At 42.9% G+C, this 24525-nt stretch overlaps 1 protein-coding gene across 2 annotated transcripts; it reads left to right on the top strand.

Annotated features, from left to right (window-relative positions):
* The first annotated feature begins 458 nt into the window (after positions 1 to 458).
* On the top strand, positions 459 to 5946 carry LOC108702776 (tigger transposable element-derived protein 4-like). Of its 2 annotated transcripts, none has more exons than XM_018238461.2 (2): positions 459 to 1235; positions 3564 to 5946. In XM_018238461.2, exons 1-2 carry the CDS (start codon positions 1217 to 1219, stop codon positions 5333 to 5335), a joined length of 1791 nt encoding a protein of 596 aa, XP_018093950.1. In that variant the 5' UTR covers positions 459 to 1216; the 3' UTR covers positions 5336 to 5946. The 2 variants fall into 2 exon arrangements, with proteins under 2 accessions (XP_018093950.1, XP_018093948.1); XM_018238459.2 differs by having other exon boundaries at positions 460 to 1235; positions 3561 to 5946.
* Positions 5947 to 24525: the final 18579 nt, after the last annotated feature.

The following is a 24525-nucleotide window of genomic DNA, read 5'->3' as shown; positions in this document are numbered from 1 at the left end:
ACTGTTTATAAATAACTGACTGTGTTTGACTGTGTGTGTCTAAAAAGTAACTCTATGCCTGAATGCTAAAATTTTGCACTGCTGTGCCCATCTTTCTGTTTTTTTGCGAATTTGCTTTGTGCATGAATTTTCGCAAATGAGACGTTGTTGTGCGTGAAAATAGTGTTGACAGTAACTTAAATTCGCAAAACTGTTTTGCGAATATTCTCTCCGCCACCAAAGTCGTGGTGTCACTCGGACGCAGAGAATGCAATTTGCATTTTTCGCCATATTTAAGAAGCTCTTATGAACATTCACAATATGAAAAAAGTACATGAAGTACACCACTCATCCAGCTTTATAAATATAACCATGCGCAGGGCAAATATTTTCAATGTGCGGATCATTCTGCCCTGCGCGAAGTTTATCAATGAGCCCCAGTGTGTGTGTACAAGTCTATAAGTGCAGCTGTGTGTATGTGTGAAGGTGTGTGTGTTGTTGGTGTGCCAGTGTGCCAGTCCAATAGAAATGAATGGGATCAGATTACCAGCCTGTAGGCAGAGAGAGCAATGGAGGCGAATGGGGGTAATTTAGGGGTTCTCTGATCTTAAATACAATTACAAGCTCTTATGGGCTCATCCTTGTCCAGCTAATTATGATATCAGTCTGGTTTACGTTTTATATTTAAAAATAGAAATCATTGTGTTGTGCAGGATGGGAAAGCGTTTAGTTTTTCATTACAGGATAGCTCTGGGCTGTATTACAGAGAGAATACATTGTCATACTCACTGTACCTGCATATGAGATGCACCCCCTTTGTACGGTTGGTTTGAGCGTCTCTCCTTATTTCCCATGCGATGGAAACCGCACTGTCCCAGGATATACTAACTATACCGATCTCAAGGGGGGGGAGGGTTGATAAATGCCTAGCAATTACTCGTGGCTCACGCCGCCCGCAGGCTGGCTGACCCTCTGCCTCTGGGATACGTATTCATATATTTAGGGGTCCGGAGCAGGCACAGTGTGCAGCAATTTTGGGATGAGGTGGGTTAATGTAAAATTTCCCATGAGCCCCCAGCGATGATTCCCTTCCGGATCGTTGTTTGCAAGGGAAGGTTCATTCAACTGCTCGCTAAAAACAGGGGAAATACCCCAGGGATGGGATTGTGAGCAGTCATATAGAAACAAGGCTCTCCCTGTGTATTTATGGTCTGTCCCGGGGGAGAGAGCAGGAAGCATGTCCAAGGCTCAGACAGGTATGTGATTGCTGGGAGACAGGGTGTAGACACAATGGCAATGCTGCGCTGTGTGGGAGTCAATGTGGAGTTCAGTGAGGCCTCTGTGTCGTGAAGGGACCATGTGCTCAATGTCTGTACTGCGACTCCCATCAACACCCGTTATACCTCCAGCAGTGCAGGAGCTGTGAATGCTTCCAGGCTGGACACACTGAGGGATGCTTTACAATAACCCCCCCATTCTTGTGGCTGGATATGCTGAGTGGCACCTTGCTTTGGGACTGGGTGATATCCATTTATGTTCATTCCCAAAAAAACACTTTTTTGGGCTGATTTCCAAGTATGGGAGACATTATACAGAAAAGCCATTATCCAGGAACACACAGCAGTGACAATAGAATCTTATTTAACCCTGGGTCACAGGCTGGCTTCAATTATATACCCAATTGCCCCTGCTTTAAAGAGATACTGTCATGTCATGAAAAAAAACAAAGTTTTTTTTCAAAACACATCAGTTAATAGCGCTGCTCCAGCAGAATTCTGCACTGAAATCCATTTCTCAAAAGAGCAAACACATTTTTTTATATTCAATTTTGAAATCTGACATGGGGCTAGACATTTCGTCAATTTCCCAGCTGCCCCTGGTCATGTGACTTGTGCCTGCACTTTAGGATGGAACTACTTTCTGGCAGGCTGTTATTTCTCCTACTTAATGTAACTGAATCAGTCTCAGTGGGACTTGGCTTTTACTATTGAGTGTTGTTTTTAGATCTACCAAGGAGCTGCTATCTTGTGTTAAGCTCCCCATAGACGCGACGATTCTTCTTGCCGAACGACCGATTTTAGGGAAGTCCGACCAATCCTTAGAAATTATCGTGCGGTTAGTGGGATTCGAACGATCGTACATCTTACGATTTTTCTGCCGACATCTGTCAGGAAATTGATCGGCCAGGTCAGAAAATCTTTGTCGGCCCCAGTGCAATCTATCTATGTTTGCAGGGCCAAGCAGGCAGCTCCTGGCAAATTGGTCTTTTTAGTTGATGGTAAATTCGTACGATCGTTCAGAGAAAATCATGGTCTCACGATGAGGATAGGATCTTTTAAAAATCTCAACATCTATGGCCAGCTTTAGGGAGCTGCTATCTGGTTACCTTCCCATTGTTCTGTTGTTAGGCTGCTGGGGGAAGGGAGGGGTTGATATCACTCCAACTTGCAGTAAAGAGTGAGTAAAGTTTATCAGATCACAAGTCACATGACTGGGGGCAGCTGGGAAACTGACAATATGTCTAGCCCCATGTCAGAATTAAAAATTGAATTTAAAAAAAATCTGTTTGCTCTTTTGAAAAATGGATTTCAGTGCAGAAATTTGCTGGAGCAGCACTGTTAACTAATGCGTTTTGAAAAAAATGACAGTATCCCTTTAAGCCTCCCTGCCACCAGGGGGCAATCCCACAATTTGGTTGCCACTGCGCTAACTGGATAAGGAAAATTGCAGGACTGTGTCACTGGAGGTGGCAGTTTGTTCTTAGACAAGAGCAAGCTATACTTTGGCTTTAGGTATATAAAGGACAGTTTCAGGTCAGCCATCAGCAACTGTAATGATGGTAAGGTGACTGACAACCAGTGTTTTTGACATTTAGGCTTTAAGTCTGCAATAATGTAAGTATTTATTGGAATTCAATTATAGTCACTTTCATTCTTGCATAGAGATGTGTAATTAAAGATGACCACCTTTCTTACACAGCGCAGCAGTCTTACCCTGCTTTATGGCTATGTTTCTAGCTTTCTTTATAACAGCATTCTGTCACAGTAGCACAGATCCTATCTGATACCCATTGTAAGCAGCAATCCTGCCCTGCTTTATGGCTGAGATTCTAGCTATCTTTATAACAGAGCATTCTGTCACAGTGGCACAGATCCAATCTGATACCCATTGTAAGCAGCAGTCCTGCCTTGCTTTATGGCTGAGATTCTAGCTATCTTTATAACAGAGCATTCTGTCACAGTGGCACAGATCCAATCTGATACCCATTGTAAGCAGCAGTCCTGCCTTGCTTTATGGCTGAGATTCTAGCTATCTTTATAACAGAGCATACTGTCCCAGTGGCTGCACAAATCCTTCAGTATCTGATCCCCATTGTAAGCAGCAGTTCTGTCCTGCTTTATGGCTGAGATTCTAGCTATCTTTATAACAAAGCATTCTGTCACAGTGGGACAGATTCTTTCTGGTACCCTTTGTAGGCAGAGGTTCCCTTCTGCTTTATGGCTGATAATCTAGCAGAACATCCAGTCCATTGTTTTGTGAGGGTAGGCCAGAATTTATATTTATCTTTGTGTTTGTTTCAGAAGGAAACCCCGGTGCTTCCCAGCATCCATTTAAAAAAAGAAGAGACTCAACACTTGCGGAAAAGGTTAAAATCTTGGAACTCCTTCAACAGCCCAAGGCTTCCCAGTCATCTGTTGCAAGGAATTTGGGGTTGTCACAGTCAACAATTAGTCGGGTGATGAAAAACAGGGAAGAGATTTTAGAACGGTGGAGCCAAAATGAAAATCCATGTCGTAAACGGAACAGGCCTTTCAAACATGCCAAGGTGGATGAGGCTTTGCTGGAATGGCTTCTCTTCGCTAAGGCTAATAAGCTTCCTATTTCAGGGCCTATACTCATGAGGCGAGCAGAGGCCATAGCCAAGGAGATCGGTTGTCCTCAGTTTAAGCCCTCCAATGGGTGGCTGTGGAGGTGGAAAGAGAGATACCGACTGTTCTATAGAACAGAAGTCCTACCTTGTCAAAGGAGTGGAATGATGCAAGGGCAAGATGTACAGGAATCCAAAATAGATTATGACAAAATGACAGCAAAGGGCTATTGCCTCAATGCAGATGAAAGGAGTGAGGGCCTGACTCGATCAGAGGTCCATGACCGATCATCTCAATTATGCCCTAGGAATAGGTCCCTGACCCTTGCCCAAGTGGCTAGGGAATACCATTCCCAAGACATATTCTGTGGCATTGAATCACTCTTTCAGTTTCGAGCTATGGCGGGTCAGGGTTTCATGTCTGAACACAAGAAGGAATCTGTCTGCATTTGGTTCTGTTGCAACATGAATGGAACAGAGAAACTCAAACTATTGGTGACTCACAACCTCCCTGCCAAGTTTGTTGGGGCCCACTCATTATCACCTGTGTTCCTGAAGCTCAGTCACAATGGGTATCTGACAGAAGGACTCTTCATTGAGTGGCTTCTGACCTGGGACTCAAAACTTGCCAGGCAAGATAGAAAGGTCCTATTGTTTTTAATGGTGCATGGCACTGTACCAAAAGTTAAACTCCGGAACATCTCCCTCTGTCTCTTTCCTAAGAACAACACAAATATGTCTTCTACCAATCTCTTTGGGCAAGAATTGGTCAGCGAATTCAATGCTTTATACAAACAACTGCTGCTCGAAAGGTTCCAGGAGGACACCAATGTCAGCAGAGGGTCTGGAGTGTCCTTCCTTAAGCAACTGTCGCATATGACACTTGTAGAGGCAAGTTATACAATGAACAAGGCTTGGTTAAGGATATCTTCCTGCACTATTAAAAACTGTTTCCAGAAGATATTAAGCACCCAGGCATTTTGCTCTGCAAGACCACAGCCGACTAGTCTCGTGCCAAATAAAGATATTCCAATCTTAATGCTACAGGGAGCTGCAGAGAATTTACACAATTATGGACCATTTACTGCTGGATTGGGAACATACCGGAAAGTAACCATCAAAGAAGAGTGTGTTGTTGAGCAGGAAGACGATGATGAGTTTGAAGCTCCAAGCTCCTACTTATCTTACCCCATACAGAAGGTAAAGGTGGGGGACAATAAGGACATGGCACATCAAGGTGGCGTGGCCAAATCTGAGCGAGACGGCTTTGATCTGTGTGTAACAACCAAAGACAATGATATGACTTCTACAGTTGGAATAAAGTCAGAGGTCCTTGAAGACTTTAGCAGTGTCCAAGAACTGAAAGGGGCATGTGGTGTTATCCAACGGTTCCTTTCTAGCCAGGGCCAAGATATGAGTATTTTCTGTGCGCTGCAGGGTCAGATAGAGAGATGCTTAGACAATCAGTGTAGGAAGAAACATGTTTAACCTGCAACACATACACATTTTAGTGTGTTGTCAAACAAACACATCACAGTAAATGGCATTGACTCTAGTGTTTTTTCTTAGCTGGAGAAGTTGGTTGTACATATGATTTGCTGAAGCCTTAAACAGTTGTTGCAAACAGGCACTTTACTGGTAAGTTCTGACTAGTAGAGGAACAAACTAAGTGTGAAAAGATCAGGCTAGGTATCCTATTAAAACAAATACAGAGTTTGCCAGAATTGTGCAGATCAAGAGGTTTGTTGGTCTGGTTTTGTCTATAACCCTTGCTCCTTTATTAGCGGTCTCCTCATGCCCAACATTTGAAGGCACTTTCTAAAAAATGCAAAATAGGGATTATTTAGCTTTCTGCAAGAGTCTAGTATTTTAAACCTCAAGATATCTGCTAGCACACCACATATTCTGGACAAGACAATTTCAGTGCACTTCCTGTACAAGAACCCTGGAGAAGGATGGCAGCAGGCCTCTTGTATGGACCAATGGACCCATTGCTTCATTAGATGCAAATTTCATAGGGCGTTACCCCAGTTGTTATGTGTGTTTCAGGGTGGCTTCCACTCTCCTTTCTCTAAAGACAACAAGGTGCTACACAGTGATTCGTCAGCCAGTTGAGAGTACAACGAAGTTATAATGTGGCCTTATTTTATCCCATAGTATAGTATCTAACCCACTTTTTCCATTAAATGTGAAGACTGCCTGGATGAACAACTAAGCTCTTTATCGTGGTTCCAGTTTTCCCAATGGACTCCTGCCTTAAAGGAAAGTTCAGTGTGAAAATAAAAACTGGGTAAATAGACAGGCTGTGCAAAATAAGAAATGTTTCTAATCTAGTTAGTTAGCCAAAAATGTAATCTGTAAAGGCTGGAGTGACTGGATATCTAATAAAACAACCAGAACTCTACTTCCTGCTTTTCAGCTCTCTAACTCTGAGTTAGTCAGCGACTTGAAGGGGGGTCACATGGTACATTTCTGTTCAGTGAGTTTGTAATTGATGCTCAGCATTCAGCTCAGATTCAAAAGCAACAGATATGACCCATGTAGCCCCCCTCAAGTCTCTCATTGGTTACTGCCTGGTAACCAGGGTAAACCAAGAGAGCTGAAAGACAGGAAGCAGTGTTCTGGCTATTATATTAGACATCCAGTCACTCCAGCCTTTATACATTACATTTTTGGCTAACTAACTATATTAGAAACATTTCTTTATTTTGCACAGCCTATCTATTTACCCAGTTTTTATTTTTACACTGAACAATTCCTTTAAGGATTTCAATTATTAACTCTGTTTTGCATCATTCTGTATAACCCTGATCACCTAACAAATTGTTGCACACACAGGTTCTGCCTGCTCACCCACCTATAACCTATAAAACTGGTGCATTCCCTTCCAGGTTTGCCCATTAATTGGCACTAGAGTGGCTTCGAGTGTAGCTGGACATCAATGAAGCCCAAAATATACATAATATTGTGAAAATTATTTATAGTTTTGATGTCAAAATTGCATTTTGACAACACTGATTAATTTGTGATTAATATGTGACATCACTCATGTATAAAGAATGATGTTCTTCCAGCTAAAATGTGTAATGTAATGTCACCGCAGAGTTTGGTACCCTCTAGGAATGCATCAGGCCAAAAACATTTATTGTGATTTTGGCTCTCCACACTGATCTTATATGCTGAACTGCACTGGTGTACTTACAAATAGTCAGCAATCAGCATCCCTGGCTTATATGGACACGGAACCCCTCAGTGACTTCTAATATCCTTATCATTTAAAGTAGGGGGTAAATTATCCCTTATAATACATGAGTGATACTCAGAGTACCCTGTATAACTCAGCCTGCAGCCTTGTGCCTTTATATGGTCACAGAACCCCTCAGTGACTTCTAATACCCTTAAGCTGGCCATAGACGTAAAGTTTTGATCCTACGAATCGAGGATTTGTGCGATTTTCAGACCGTGTGTGGAGAGTCCCGACATTTTTCGTCCGGCGGAGATCAGTCGTTTGGTCGATCGGAAAGGTTAAAAAATTTCTGTCGGCTGCCGATAATATCTCTGCTTGTATTGCCGATTTTCAGTGGGAGACTGTCACTAGCTTTGTCAGACATAGTTTTCGTACGATTGCTGTCAGGGGCTGAACATCGGCTGATCTGTTCTTTTACTACTTTATTTGATCTGAATGGTTAATGGCAGGTCGGGAGATGGGGAAGTCCGATCGTTCGAGGATTCGAATGATCGGATCTTTGCATCTATGGCCAGCTTAATAATTTATAGTACATTATCCCTTAAAACATAAGTGAGTTCCCTGCAACCTGTGTGACAGTATAATGTTAGATGGCAGGTAGGAACAGGTAGTGAAATGGTGACTTACCCCAGTCTATAATGGTGCAATGATGGAAATGGGCAAATGTACTATATTTATAGCACACAGCTAATCTAAACCCATCTTTGTCCACATTAAACACTGGAGAAACTACAAAATACAAATTTTTCAATTTGACTGCATTTCTACCTTCCAATAAATACAATGAAAAAATGCAATTGGAAGTATCTGTGTCCCAGTTGAACAAAAAAAAAAGGGCTCATCTTCCACTGCCAGGCACTAAATTGGGTGCAGAAATGCATCTGATAAAATGCCATACACAACGCACCTATCATAGCTCTGTGCGTAGAAACAGGTGGTAAATATAGGGCAATTTACTAACCAAAAGGAATGCTGGGAAAGAATGTTGCATTCTGGACGTTTTTTGCACTTTACAAATTGCACTTCTTTAGAAAGTGAGCCCTAAATCCTTCAGCATCAGTGCTGAAGGGAAACTATAGACCCCCTTTTGACATGAGCTCGTTCAGTTGGGTAGGTAGAAAAGTTGCTTAAACACTGGGATTTTCCTATATGAAATATATGTATATGTGTTTATATATATATATATTTATATATATATATATATATATATATATGTGTTTTACACCGACCTGGCTCAAGGTGGCCATACACTGTAAGATCTTTACTCAGACAGAACTACCTTGGGTGGGCAATATTGTGGTAATGCCATTAGACCCAAACAATTGCATTACGATGAAGGGGATACAAAAAGTCGGAGCAAGTACCCCATTAATGAGCTGTTGTGGGCCTTGATCTGACAGAAAAATCAAGCCTGCTCAAACAAGATTTGAGAAGAAGAAGCTTGTTTTTGGCCAGATATCATCAGATAAGATGCCAAATTGGTGTTAAAGACCTGAATCAGCAGTTTAAATCTGCCCATGTATGGCCACCTTAATTCCACAGACTGAAAGGAAATCAGTTCCCCACCCCTTTTAGGCTTATGATGTCATGCAACCCCTCACTCAACTTCTCTCATTATGAAGTGAATAATTTGGGGACATGAGGTCCTTCTCCTTTCCATAGTGGCTGGCACAGATTCCCTGGAAAACAGGGATTTCAAGTACAAAATGAATTACTTCTCAATAAAACAGGGTAAAGGAAGAGTTGCATGACACCGTGAGCCTACGGGAGATGGAGAGCTGGTTCGCAGAGTATCATGGTTTCCTATTAATCTATGGAATCAGGTAGGTCAATGTAAAGAGAAACATGCTTATATTTAGTGCATGTCACAACGTAATATTCCTTATTAAGCTTTTATTGCATTGCGAACCTTTAGCATCATCTTGAAGGCGATGTAAACTTTTGGAGCAAACGTAATACATTTTTCTTTAAAACTGCGCAAACAGTAACATTCACAATCACTATCCTACTGTCATGTTAAGGGCAATGTTCGCAAAGGCAACATTGTTCACTTTGCAAAGATTTATTCCCATTGCACGATATTCCACCAATGGTGTTAATGCACCTTTTCTACATAACCCCAACTGAATGAGCTCATGTCAGGTCTATATTGGCCTTTGAGAAGTAGGTGAGTGCAAGCTGCCCTGACCATCCTGTGGGTAAATAGAGGGCGTGTGTCAGGATTTTCTCATGCGAGAACACAACTTGATTTTTTTTTTCTTTGTACCCAGTGAATAAACCATTAAATATTTCTTGTTATTATTATTGCAATTGTCTTCATTGCTGGGTTTCTGTTCCAGGCTGGTGCTGTCTGACTTGAGAGGGAATTGGCTTGGCCTCTCTCGTCTCACTTTGTTGTTTATGGGGATAGAGCAGAACCAGGCGGGCACAAAACTGGGCACCAGTGCTGCCATAGCTGTATGTATGTATGTCTCTGCCCCTGGTATGAGCAAACATTTGGCTTGAAAGGGGATGGTAGACTTATATTATGAGGGGAGACAAGGTTGGGGTTGTTTTCTCTAGAAAAAGGGCTCTTGCGAGGGGACATGATTACACTTTACAAGTACATTAGAGGACATTATAGACAAATAGCAGGGGACCTTTTTACCCATAAAGAGGATCACCGTACCAGAGGCCTCCCCTTTAGACTAGAAGGAAAGAACTTTCATTTGAAGCAACGTAGGGGGTTCTTCACAGTCAGGAGAGTGAGGTTGTGGAATACACTGCCGGGTGATGTTGATTCAGTTAATGCCTTTAAGAATGGCTTGGATGATTTTTTGGACAGACATAATATAAAAGGCTATTGTGATACTAAAATCTATAGTTAGTATAGATATGGGTATATAGAATTTACTGTAAGTGAGTGTATGGAGGGGTCAGTGTAAGTGTATAAGCACTGACTTTTATTGGAGAGGTTAAACTTGATGGACTTTGGTCTTTTTTAGAATTTAGAATTGTGTATCTAGAAAGGAATATGGCATTCAGAGCTGCATCACATGGGCCATTGCTGGTTATGTCCATATGGATATTTATTAGGTTCAATAGGCTTCTCTCAAGTTGCCCAGCATTCCAGTGTGGGTGCTGCATAATGTGTGCCTTGGTAATGCAGATGTAAAGTACAGGTCACCTTTGCCTTGTGTCTTATTAACCAAAGTAGGCAACTGCCAAACTGGCCCAGCTATTAAAGAGTGCATTCGGCACAAGCAACTCTAATGGGCAGAGATGTTTGCCTTTCTTTATCACCTAGTGATTATAAACAGTGATTATAAATGAGCCTTAGTGTTGGACAATCTGTCCCGTTTTGCTTTGTCAAAAATTCGCAAAATGGGCAAAAATTTGTGAAATGCATTGAAGTCAATGGGCGCCAAAATAATTTTGACGCACAACCATGCGTTGCAATCAAAATTTTTATTTGTGCGACTCATGTCCAAATGCATTAATGGGCATCCAAATCATTTTGATGGGCAACAATTTTGACAAATTGTTTTTTGTCGCAGCAAATTTTTCCATGCCGAACTTTTGCAGCAGTTTAGAGAAAACATTCACAGACGGCGAAGTGCGGAAATTCACTGCGAATCCATGCCTGGCAAATAACTAATGAGCCCTAATGTCTCTACACTCATTGTAGTATCAAAAGCAGACACCAGATGGCACCATAACACCATAGCAAAACTGTAACTTCTGTTTACGGTAGATTAAGGTACATTATTGCCAAGGGCAGGGGCACACGGGCAGATTCGGGATTTAATTGCCTGGCAACTAATCGCCTCTTCTGTGGGGAAGTCGCCCAAAGTTTCCTTCAGGCGACTTCGTAAATTGAAGAGCCGCGAGTGCATTGGCGCAGGCGTTTTCTCATTATAGCAGGGGGAAGGCAGATCGGGGAGATTGTCGCCCCGCAGAAGAGGCGATTAGTCGGCAGGTGACTAAATCTCCCTGAATCTGCCCGTGTGCCCCTGCCCTAATAGAGTTAATAATTGGTCTTGCTAGTAGAAAATTATAAAACTCCCAGTACCCTACTAAAAGCCTTAGGGGTTATGGAAGTTGCAGTTGAACAATAGCAGACCATTTTTAGCACTGAGCATGTGCTGCTCCAGCTGTGCCCTGAGCCGTGGGCCAGTACCTAGCAGTATTTATGTACAGGAGCCTTTGATGCTCTGCACTACATGAAGTCCATGGCCGCAAAGGACAGAAGGTCTCCCAGGATCAATACGCCTCAGTAAATGCAGTCAGACCATAGAAAGCACCAGTTAAGGTGGCAGAACAGATATAAACGTCACGTCTTTATCATTTTTCCAAGTGTTTTATCTGTTCCTCCGCAGGAAAAAAAACGATGCCCATTTAGTTAACGAGCATTTGTAATTACTTGTTCAGAATTCAGGGAGATGCACGTGGCTGCCGATGTACAGTGGCCCCTTGGTTCAATGTGAAACCAAAGCAATCGTACCAATTATCCACTTTAACCTGCACTCTTCTGGCTCCCAGGGGATTCTGGGAGTTCAATAACTAGTGGGTTTCTTTGATAAGGAGCAGGTATTTTCCAACAATATTAATAATATATTTCCAGCAATCAGTGGCACTCCACCAATGAGGCGAGTTGAGGCACTTTTTGCTAGGGGCAGCAAAAATGTCTCTCCTGGTAACTAAGAGCCAAATTTCCGCTTTTCAACCCGGAAATTTGGCTATTCTAGTGCAGAGAGCGCAATTGCGTTCTCTGCACTAGCGACGTGAACCACCCCTGACCCCTCCGGTGCAACGTGGACCACCCCCGACCCCCTCAGGCACTGAAGAGGTGAGTGCCGTGGAGAGGGGTGGGGGCAGAAAAAGCAAGGTTGCCTCAGGTGGCAAAATTACCAGGATCACCCCTGCCAGCAATATTATTAATAATAATATGTAATAATGTATTAGGAAAATAGTGACAAGCTAATGGAATAAATGTTTATCACGTGCATATGTGGCATGGGGTTTGCAGAGTCAAATGGTACCTGTACTACAATCTCCAGCTACAAGGTGCTGTGCTGTAGTTAAAGAAAGGCCAATTCTGAGCAACTTTTCAATTGGTTTTTATTATTATAGTTTTATAGTTATTTGCCTTTTTCTTCTGATTCTTTGCAGCTCTCAAATGGGCGTCGCTGACTCCCTTCTAAAAAACAAATGCTCTGTAAGGCTACAAGTGTATTGATATTGTTACTTTTTATTACTGATCCTTCTATTCATGCCCTCTCCTATTCATATTACAGTCTCACCTTTAAGTTAACTTTAAGAATGTTTTAGAATGACCAAGTCTAAGCAACATTTCAATTAGTCTTCATTTTTTTAATTTTTTTTAAATTTTTTTTTAATTTTTTGCCTTTTTCTTCTGACTCTTTCCAGCTTTCAAATGGGGGTCACTTGCCCCATCTTAAAAAAAAAACCAAATGCTCTGTAAGGCCACAAATGTATTGTTTATAGCTAATCTTTCTATTCAGGCCTGTCCTATTCATAGTGTCTTATTCAAATCAATGCCTGGTTGATAAGGTAATTTGGGCTCTAGCAACCAGATGCTGCAACTGCAAACTGGAGGTTGGAGGGTAAATAACTCAAAAACCACAAATAATAATAAACGAAAACCAATTGCAAATTGTCTCAGAATATCACCCTCTACATCATACTAGAAGTTAACCCAAAGGTGAACAACCCCTTTAATTATAACCATGCCATGGACCAGCATTGAAAAATACCCTAAAATCCTCAGAGCATGGAGTAGTCGGGCTGAGACCAAAGTGCACCCGAAATATATAACTAGTGGGTTAGTAGCCAATTAGTTTGCCCCTTTGGTGCATGGAGGTTGGGGGGGTAAAGCCAGTGTCATAACAGGGTGCACACGCTATAGAGTAGGGATGCACCAAATCCAGGATTCAGTTTGGGATTCGGCCAGTATTCAGCCTTTTTCAGCAAGATTCGGCCTAATCCTTGTGCCTGGCAGAAGCGAATCTGAATCATAATTTGCATATGTAAATTAGGGGCGGTAGGGAAATCACATGACTTTTTGTCACAAAAGAAGAATTTTTTTCCACTTTTTTTCCTTTCCTGCCCCTAATTTGAATATGCAAGGCCCTGGATGGCGGCTGTCTGGTGGGCTCTGACACTTGGGGGCACTGTATATCAAGACAGTGGGTGTGTGGGTATACAGGTATGGGACCTGTTATCCAGAATGCTCGGGACCTGGGGGTTTTCCGGATAATGGATCTTTTCGAAATTTGGATATTCATATCTTAAGTCTACTAGAAAATCATGTAAACATTAAATAAGCCCAATAGACTTGTTCTGCTTCCATTAACTATATCTTAGTTGGGATCAAGTGTAATGTACTGTCTTATTATTACTGAGAAAAAGGGAATTATATTTAAAAATTTGGATCATTTGATAATAATGGAGTCAATAGGAGATGGCCTTTCCGTAATTCGGAGCTTTCTGGATAATGGGTTTCCGGATAATGGATCCCATAGCTGTACACTCAGGCACTCAGGTGACACACTTAGACGGGAAGCTGATACTGACAAACAAAATGTTGATTATACTTATTTCCAATTACTTAGAAGTGAGGCCTTATTATAGATCTTCAGCGGCTCTGGGAATAAGAGTGTTATTAGTATTTATACTATTGGCAATAAGCCCACGAGACAGTGTTGTGCATTATTCTATTGAGGATGTTGAAAGGGTTAAATGAAATGAAGCCTTTAATATCCCCGTACCTTTCTACCAAGCCTCCCTCCCTTCTCTCCCCCCATCACTTTATTCTGGTTTCCATGACAATGCTATTTTCCATTCTCTGTATAAAACAAAAGATAATATTTTTTTCCAGGCCTCGATCTAAATAGGGAAATAATAAGCAGATTTACTGCCTTGTCTGCCCAGGCCGGGGCCCCGCGCGGGATGCGACATCGAGTTGGTGGGCGCTGCAATAATAACAGTGAGTGCATTCGGAGCAATTGCTACCGACGTTTATTGATAAATCCCTCTCGGGCCCAGAATTTTATGGCATCACTCACTGAGAATATTGGTACCAAATACATTAGTGCCCAGTACTACTGGAACCCCTGGTAACTGGACTTGGCTTGGTACTGCCTTATTGCTTACTCTTACATAAACTTTTAATGCTCCCAAACAAGGACCTAGTGATGGAAAAACCTTGGCCCATTAGGATCTAGTCTTGGGTAAATGAATATAACTTACTACCAACATACTGTACAAAGCTCAGCTTCTGTATAATCCCAGCTCCTGGCCTCTTATTTTCCCCTGATGCTTTGGAATGTGAGAGGTATTGGGCTGAGAAAGCCCCTACATTCCATTCCTGTATTCTCTTCTGTTCTCTGGGTAGCTTCATGTCTGTTAATCGGCTGTGTTCTGCTACAACAGTGCAGAGAAAATAAACTAGGGATGCACTAAATCCAGGATTCGGTTCAGGATTCGGCCTTTTTCAGCAGGACTCGGATTAGGCCGAACCGAATCCTAATTTGCATATGCAAATAAGGGGCAGGGAGGGAAATCTCATGACTTTTTTTCACAAAACAAGGAAGTAAAAAATATTTTCCCCTTCCCACCGATAATTTGCAAATTAGGATTCAGATTCGGTTCGGTATTCAGCTGAATCTTTCGCAGAAGATTCGTTGGTTTTGGGCTGAATCCAAAATAATGAATTCGATGCATCCCTAATATAAACAGCAAAGCAGATGCTGTTTGTAATAGAAATTACCATTTACAAATAAAAGTACAGGTATGGGACCTGTTATCCAGAATGCTCGGGACCTGGGGTTTTCCGGATAATGGAACTTTTTTCGTAATTTGGATCTTCACACCTTACGTCTACTAGAAAATCATGTGAACATTAAATAAACCAAACAGGGTGGTTTTGCTTCCAATAAGGATTCATTATATCTTAGTTGGGATCAAGTACAAGGTACTGTTTTATTATTACAGAGAAAAAGGAAATCATTTTTAAAAAGTTGGATTGTTGGATTATAATGGAGTCTATGGGAGACAGCCTTTCTGTAATTCGGAGCTTTCTGGATAACGGGTTTCCGGATACCAGATCCCATAGCTGTATATCTTGAGAGGGGGGCGTAGCTACCAGCCTGATGTAAACTGACACACTTGCTCTGGGCTCCATTGCCTAATCTCATAAAATATCCTGATTTTACCCAGTAGACCTGCACACAACTGGAGCATTCCTGGCAGCAACTACAGGCGGATACTTATTTTTGGTAGCGCTGACTATGGAGGGAGGGCACAGTATGGAGATAACCAAGTTGTTCTTTTGGTTACAGCTTTTATTGAGCTTTCTGCACTGGCCACCCCTGTGTGACTTAATAATTGAAGTTATGGGCGAATCTCTTCTTACACTTGGGGTACAGGGAAAAAGGGGAGGGAAGGGGTCGTTCATACTGTTTGGTGTTGGTTCTTTCTATGATTTCAGGGATATTATAACTGGTAAGATTACTAAGGATGTAACTACACGTTTCCTCATTGAAACACGCAGCTGCCTCCATGACCCTTAAGTTAATTAGCTGGAATGTGCAGGGGCTAAACAACCCCATTAAGCGCAGTCTAGTACTGGATTACATAAAACCAATGAATGTAGGTAGATTCCCTCCTCACAATGGTTTACCTATCACAGAATAAGAATGGCGGTACACAAAGCTCTTAGGGTAAGTCCACACTGGGCGTTCTGGGGAGATTTAGTCGCCTGACGACGAATCGCCTAGTTTTTGCAGCGACCAATCTCCCCAAACGCCTTCCCTGACTCTGCGCTGGCTTAAAATGAAAAAATGTTGGCGCTAATGACACGCGGCGGTTTGTTTTCCGAACTTGCCTCACGGGGAAACTTCGGGTGACTTCGGAAAACGAATCGCCGCGTGTGATTAGCGCCAGCGGTTTTTTTTTCATTTTAATCGGCACAGAGTGAGGGAAGACGTTTGGGGAGATTGGTTGCCGCAAAAACGAGGCGATTAGTCGCCAGGCGACCAACTCTCCCCAAAATGCCCAGTGTGGCCTAACCCTTAAAGTCAACAATTTAAGAGATACCAGCCATATGCTTGAGGTGCAATCTAGAGGAAGGCATGCTATTACATCCCTTCTGGTCCTGACATACTGGGCAGCCATGCAGGGCTAATGGCCAATAAGCATCTCATTATACCCATGTCCCCGGTTATTGATTAGAGGGGCAAAACCTGTAGCCCAATCAGGGTAGGAATTTTAGGGCATATTCATGATCATAGACTAACTAACCCCATCTTTTACAGCTCTTGGTCTGCTCTGGGGTCTAGTTGAATTGCTACCAGGCTGGTACAGTATGGACCTGGCTCTTTGTTATTGATGCCAATGTTATTGATAGGGAAGCAAAATGGCAGAGACAGGAAAGCAGGCGTTCCATTCTAGACTTTCCTACATACATTAAAGGGGTTGTTCACCTTTGAGTTAAATTTTAGTATGATGTAGAGAGTAATATTCTGAGACAATTTGCAATTGGTTTTCATTTGGTTTCCCAGTTTGCAATTTAAGCAATCTGGTTGCTAGGGTCTTCATTACCCTAGCAACAATGCATTGATTTGAATAAGACAAATCCTGCAAGTTACCAGGGGTGGCAAAAAAAGCTGCTCTTGCAGTGGTGTAACTGTAGAGGAAGCAGGCCCTGCAGTCGCAAGGGGACCCGGACTGCCGAGTCTGCTTCCTCTATAGTTAACAAGAAACCCCTCCTCCTTCCCCAGCCACTCTCTTACCTGCGGCGGGGAAGCAGAGACACGGGACGGAGAGTGGGCGGGGTCTGGGCAGAGAGTGAGCACAGTCAGGCTGGGAAGTGGGCGGAGGCAGGAAGTGGGCGGGAGGATGGGGTTTGGAGTGCGCTGGGCTCGGATTTCTTTGCAGTTCCGCCACTGCACTGGTAACTTTCAAATTCCAATTTTTAAATCCGAATTTTGGCTTTGCTAGTCCAGAGTGCACTTGTGCTCTCAGCACTAGCGATGTGGGCCCCACACACCTGCTCCAGCTCTCAAAATGGTATGCTGTGGCTGCAAGCAGTGGTTTCATCAGAGAGGCCGCCGCAGGGTGGCGAGGACCACCGAAACACCCCTGGAAATAAAAAAAGGATCAATAACAATAAATGTGTAGCCTTACAGAGCTTTTTAGATGGGGTCAGTCTCCTCCATTTGAAAGCTGGGAATAGGCAGAAGAAGATAAATATAAAAAACTATACAAAATAAATAATGAAGGCCAATTGAAAAGTTGCTTAGGATGGGATATTCTATAACATTCTAAAAGTTAACTCAAAAGTGAACGACCCCTTTAATTCCACATTTCCTGTGGTTTTACAGTGTCTGTCTGTCCTTTTCTGCTTCTGACTCTTGAATCAAGTCTTTCAAGAGTCAGAACCTGCAATGTAGAGAATATAAACAGCCAGACCAGGGTCGGACTGGGGGGCCCCGGGGCCTTCCAGGACCGCTGTCCAGGCCCACCCTCAGGCCGCCCTGCCCGCGCCCTACTGTGAGGCGCCGCTCCCAATATGGGGAGAGGGGGTCTGGCCCGACGCCGAGCCAGACAGATGCGATTTGCAATGAACGTACAGTATATTAGCAAGTTGCTTAGAATGACTTATTTTCTCATTAGGCAAAGTCAGGTTTTGTGTGAAGTTTCCCTTCAAATGTATTCACTCATTGCTAAATATTGTTATCAGGATTTCCTAACTAAATATCCTTTGTTGAATAATGATATCCTACATGAACTGCCCCCCGTCCCTTTATAAATGTAATTTCCATTTTCCTTGTGTGTGTGACGTTGTCATAGTAACTCCTCGTTACGCCAAATTCTACTAATGCTGTGACACGGAACATGAGTGTATGTGACTGGTTAGAAAATGGTTACTTTATCATTTCTTTATTTCAATGGGCGTGCTTCCATCTGATTAAATCCAACGGCCCTTGTTTCTGTCTGTATGGGGCACATTTACTAAGGGTCGAAGTGAATTCAAAGTGAATTTTCAAATTCAAAAACTTCGAATTTCGAAGTAATTTTTGGGTACTTCAACCATCGAATAGGCCGAAAACTTTGAATATTCAACCATTCGAAAATTGAAAGTACTGTCTCTTTAAAAAACTTTGAATTCGCCACTTCGCCACCTTAAACCTGCCGAATTGCTATGTTAGCCTATAGGGACCTCCTAGAACCTATAGCCAATATTTGGCTAAGTTTTTAGAAGTCAAAGTTTTTTTCTGAAAATCGTTTGATCGATCGATTAGATCGTTCGAATTGTTCGATTCTAACGATTTGTACGATCGATCGAACGATTTTACAGCTGAATTCAAACAAAAAAAAAACTTAGACTATCGAACTTTTCAATTCGATGGTTGAATTTGGAATTTTTAGCACTTTGAAATTCAAACCCTTAGTAAATGTGCCCCTATATGTTAGGCACCCAGCAAGTGCTACCAATCCCTATTTCTGTAGGTGAAATGAGAGCAGAGCAGACAGTAACCCTTCCAACAATTTCCCCTTGTCTCCGTCTCTCTCTCTCTCTATATAAAGCACCTATCTGCTACCAATCCCTATTGCAGCCTTTCAACAAGTGCTAATAGTTCTTTCCACAGCCCGGTTCGTAGTTCGATACTGACAACGCGCCTGTGATCCTCAGTTCCAGCAGTAGGGGGAGATGTGGGTTCGTTTCTCTGCTCAGTTCATTTGCAGGATTTTTCATATCGTCTGTTTATCATTTTTTTTCTGCTTTTTTTTTTTATATTGTACATTGAATTGTTTCTGCAGACTCAAAAATCCTGTCCATCGGTAGAAAAATTTTAAATGAAATGAATTTAACTGTATTTGTGCGCCGTGTTCCTCGCTGCACTCCCCGCTCAGAAAAAAAGCCAAACACATAAGATAAGGGATGTGGCAAAACTATTTGTGACAAAAACATACCGAATATGTGCATGTGAGTTTATATTGTTATTATATTATTTGTATAAGGACCCAGACCATGCCCTGTACAATTCTACCCCCTTCACCTAACTGATCGCTACCCTGCTATGAAGTAGCTCCACTTTCACACATCCCCAGATGGATACATACAGTACATATGTAATAAAAGCCACTAAGTTTGCCCAGGTGCAGTAACCCATAGCAACCAAAGTTGGCTGCCTATAGGTGACTGTAAACTGTAAGCTCTTTTGACAAGGGCACTCTGTACCTCTTATATGGTCAGTGTATACACTCATTCATTGTACAGCGCTGCAGAATATGTTAGTGCTTTATAAATATGTGCACAAATATTAATAATAGACCTGTAAATGGTGCACCTTGTAGTGCCCAACCCCATTCATGTGCAACTGCATTAGGGGGCACTGTCTCATTTTATTTAATATATATATAATAATATATAATATATATAATAAGAAGTGATCCCTCACCCATAATGGTCCTTTCCACCCAGTGAGTAACCTACTTATTAACCTCACCCCATTTCCTTCCTCTGCTTGTGCAACACAGAGTCACCTTATGTGTCCTGTAAATGCTCATATCTATCTGTCTATCTAGCCATCTGTCTGTCATCTGTTTCTCGTTCTGTCTATCATCATCATCACAAATAAATATCAAAACCTCCTTTCTTTCTCTCCGAGTGTAGTGTTAATGTCCTGCTTTATGGCTGAGATTCTAGCTATATTTATAACCAGGGTCGGACTGGAGTAATGGGGGCCCACCGGGACTGCCACATGAAGGCCCCTCCAAGGCAGTCACCAGGGGCCCCCTCCTGGCTTACCTCTGCGCGCCTCCCTCTCGGGCCTCTGTCTCCATCTGCGCGCTCCTGCGTGAATGCTGGTGTGGTGTGCACCTGCATGAACGTCTGTGCAGTGCGCGCCTGCACAAACTCCCTCGAACTGCATGCCTGCACTGCGCGGTAGCGCAGCAGAGACTTTTTTTCAAGGGGGAGCCCGATCGGGAAACATGGCTGGGCCGGCGGGGGCCTGAGGCGGCTCCTTCACTGCCCCCCTCCTCTGCGGCTTACCTGGAGGCAGGAACACTAGTGCAGAGAGCGCAATTGCAGTTTAAAAACCGGAAATTCGGCTCCTGGAAACCCCTCTGGCGCTGCCGCCTGAGGCGAACATCTCAGCTCGCCTCATTGGCGGAGCGCCCCTGGGCTGGGGCCCACCGGGTTTTTGCCCGGTGTCTTGCCAGCACAGTCCGACACTGTTTATAACAGAGCATTCTGTCACAGTGGCAAAGATCTTGTCTGATGCCCATTGTAAGCAGCAGTCCTGCTTTGTGACTTAAAAAAGGGCTGATTATTAAGTTCTGATGCAATTTTTGAGGGTTTCTGAGCTGCTCTGAATGTATCATTTGCTACTCCTACTTATGTGTTAATTGTTAGTTCCCCTAACAAAAGACTGCTTAGCACTAAATAAAAATATATACACATACACACATATAATATATAACAATTATTAAAAAGGAACATTTAAGCATGGTATGACCTTAAAGGACACCCCTTTAAAGAAGATACTGTGCATTTTAGGACATGTTTGCTTTTTGGAGACCCAGAACTTGCACTGAGGAGCCCCTGGAACAGAGGGGGCTAAAATAAACATATGCAAATTCTTGGTTTTCTCATCGCGGTTTCCAACAGTAAAACCTGTTCCTTTAAACTGATACGTACCTTTAAAAGTCAAACCCCTTAATTGTTCTTGTAAAAAAGCCCACACGCTTCCTGCCAGAGGAAGAACTTGGTGGGAAAAAAACGAGTGAACCCAATGCTGACCTTCACTTGTACTACTAATGTCACTGGCACCTGCTTCACTGTGTTACACGCAAAGCAACCCCCACAGTAGCACAAAGTAGGGTTATATGCAGCAATAGGAGGAGTTATAGGGAGGGTTATATGGAGCAATAGGAGGAGTTATAGGGAGGGTTATATGGAGCAATAGGAGGAGTTATAGGGAGGGTTATATGGAGCAATAGGAGGAGTTATAGGGAGGGTTATATGGAGCAATAGGAGGAGTTATAGGGAGGGTTATATGAAGCAATAGAAGGAGTTATAGGGAGGATTATATGGAGCAATAGGAGGAGTTATAGGGAGGGTTATATGGAGCAATAGGATACATTTTGCCCATACCAGGAAACTGTGTGTAGGAATTACAGTGTGTTTATAATAAAATTAATAAAATAATAAAATAATGTAGATATATACTAATATCAGGCACGATCAGTCATTATAAACTTTTATTCAGAACAGTGGTCCCCAACCGTTTTTTACCCGTGAGCCACATTCAAATGTAAAAAGATTTGGGGAGCAACACAAGTATGAAAAAGTCCCTTGGCATGCCAAATAAGGGCTGTTATTGGTTATTTAATAGCCCCCATGTGGACTGGCAGCCTAAACGAGACTCTACTTGGCACTATACTTAGTTTTTATGCAATTAAAACTTGCTTCCAAGCCTGGAATTCAAAAATAAGCCCCTGCTTTGAGGACACTGAGAGCAGCATCCAAGGGGTTGGTGAGCAACATGTTGCGCAAGAGCTACTGGTTGGGGATCACTGATGGGGGGGGAAATGGGGCTGTACTCACTCAGGCGCGTGTAGGCGCCGAACGCAGGAAAAATGCAGCATGTTTCGTCTGAACCTGCGTTCGGCGCCTACACGCGCCTGAGTGAGTACAGCCCCATTTCAAATAATGACTTGCGTCTATTCCTGCGCTCCCCTGCGGCTGAACGCCAAAAAACGGAACGCAGGGGATCGCAGGTCGGAACGCCCGTGTGTAAGAGCCCTTATGCAACTTATTTTAATGTTGGGCAAACATGGTGAGTGCAGTTGATTCCGTTGCCTGCAGAGAGAAAAGTTGCCAGGGATAAAGGTTGATTGCAGGTAGGATTTCACTTGGACACCCCAGTATTTGGAGGGCTTTCCGGTTGAAATCTTCCTGTCCGGATTTCCAAATTAGGAAATTTGGACAGGACATTGAAAATAATGACATGGCGATCAGCCAATCGCTGATCCCCACATCATCAGTTCCACCCCCAATGTTACCATCTTGGCCCCCGACATCACCTGTCCTGCCCCCGCTCCTGCCTTTGACGTTATCCGCCCTTTCAACCTGCCCGTTTTCCGCCCCCAGAAAAGTCGGAAACCCTAATAGCAGGTCTGAACTGGTAGTCAAAATAGGCACTGGCATACAAACTGGCAATATGAATCACTGAGCACTAGTGATGGGCTAATTTCCCTGAAATTCGCAAAACTGGCAAAAAAATTACGCCGGCGCCCATTAAAGTCAAAGAGTAAAGTCAAAGGCCGTCCGATAATCATCCGCGGCATCCAAAAAACTGTGACGCCAGCAAATTTTCGGGCAAATTCGCAAACTTATTCGCCGGCGTTGAAATGTGGAAATTTGCCCATCACTAGTGACCACCTAGTAACATAAGTACTGTGTAGATTGCTTTCTTATGGTAGTGGCACACAGGAGGATCCTTGTAGCCTCAAAGCTCCCCTAAGAGTGCATGGTATGGTTTTGTGTATCGGCTGAAAATTAACTTTGAAACCTTACTTGCAAGAAATGCTAGAAGCTATTACGCTTGGGCGTTACTTATTCATACTGAGTGTATTAAAAAATTGTATTGCACTCCTGCAACGCACTCCTCTATTTTATTGCATTCTGAACATGTAACAAAAAGGTCACACGGGGAGATTCGGGGAGATTTAGATTTAGTAATCCTTTTTGACTTTAATCTTTGACTTTAATGGGCGCCGGCGTAATTTTTTTGCCAGTGCCATCCCGCTGCCAATTTTTCATTATAGCCGGCGGAAAGGCAGGGGAAAGCAGTTCGGGGAGATTGTCGCCCAGAAGAAGAGGCGATTAGTCGCCGGGCGATTAAATCTCCCCGAATCTCCCTGTGTGACCTTACCCTTAAACTTGGGTTTCTGAGTTCAACTTCCTGTTGTGGCCCATTTCCGCGCTGAAATCTAAAGTAGGCTTATTTGTTGTTACGAAAATTCTATAAAGTACTCCTGGGAGATAGTTCTATACAAGTCTGGAATCTCCATAAAACTATATGTATGTGATACCATGACACTTGGGGAATATGGGGCTTGCCAGATCAGTTGTAGCTACTAGTGATGGGCGAATTTATTCGGCAGGCGCGAATTCGCGGCGAATTTGCGCGATTCGCCACCAGCGAATAAATTCGCGAAACTCCCGCGAAAATTCTCGGAAAAATTCGCCGGCGTCAAAAAATTTTTTCCGAAAAACGGACGCCGGCGTCAAAAACGGGCGCCGGCGTCGGAAAAACGGGCGCCAGCGTCGTTTCGCAAATTTTTCGCCGTTTCGCGAATTTCGCGCGAAATTCGCGAATTTTTCGGCGAAGCGAAACGGCGCAAATTCGCCCATCACTAGTAGCTACACACATTCTACATATAGATTATGATATCATTTCCTATTATGGAAACTGTTATGTTTTATTTAGTTAGGCATTTACAGACATTCATGTCATTACAGAAGTTGAATTGACCAAAAAAATGCAGGCAGATTCATGTTGCCTTGGGGAAAACACAATATATTGTTTTGTAAGGTAAAGTAAAAGTTCCCCCAGGAAATGCCTCTGGGGGACAAAATGGTGAGAGATCTAATGGCATTTATGGCAGGGGTTTATGTATAGCTACTGTCTTCCTTTTCTATGGCAGCTGCTGTATACTGCTTTTATCCATAGCTGCCATCCTGTGTTTTAATGACAGTTTACAAAGCCAACAAGACAGATGTATTTACCACCCGCTTAATGCTCAAAGCTCATCGCTCAGGAGCATCTGACTAGTTCAATAATTATGCGGAGATTCAGTAGTTACTTAGGTGACAAATTGCTGGTGTAAATGGAACCTTGTTGTTCTAAGGTTGATATCAGACGGCGTGTTAATCTACTGTCCCTTCTGTCTTGGTATGTGAGAGAAGCTTTGGCTGATCTGTAGAAAGCCCTTTAATAAAGTCAGAAGAGACTAGGGGTTACAAATGCAAGAGCGGTGTGCAAAGTTATGGACACAAATAACCATGTTATTACCCACAATGCAGTGTTTTTCCGATAGTTCAGGAAAAAATTCGGTTAGATGTGTTAAAGCAGATACAGCTGCACTTGTGTTTGGATGTCATTTCAGAGTGGGGGTTGGGTCACTTCTGGAGTATATGTTTAAAGTGCCATTTGCATTCAATTTGCTAGGAGCAAATATACTGTTGACACAACATGCTTTGCCTGAACCCTGGAGCTACTGTCACGTCTGAAATCACAGCAGTTCCCCTGCGTCAGTCGGTGTAATTGAACGCTATTCATTTATCTAGAGAGGTTTGACTCATTGGAAAAAGTACTTTAATAAGTTGCATTCATTTTAGAGCACGCACATG

Source organism: Xenopus laevis, chromosome 9_10S, assembly GCF_017654675.1.
Source record: "Xenopus laevis strain J_2021 chromosome 9_10S, Xenopus_laevis_v10.1, whole genome shotgun sequence".
In the NCBI taxonomy this organism is placed as follows: Eukaryota; Metazoa; Chordata; class Amphibia; order Anura; family Pipidae; genus Xenopus; species Xenopus laevis.
This window is presented reverse-complemented; position numbering and strand designations above follow the sequence as displayed.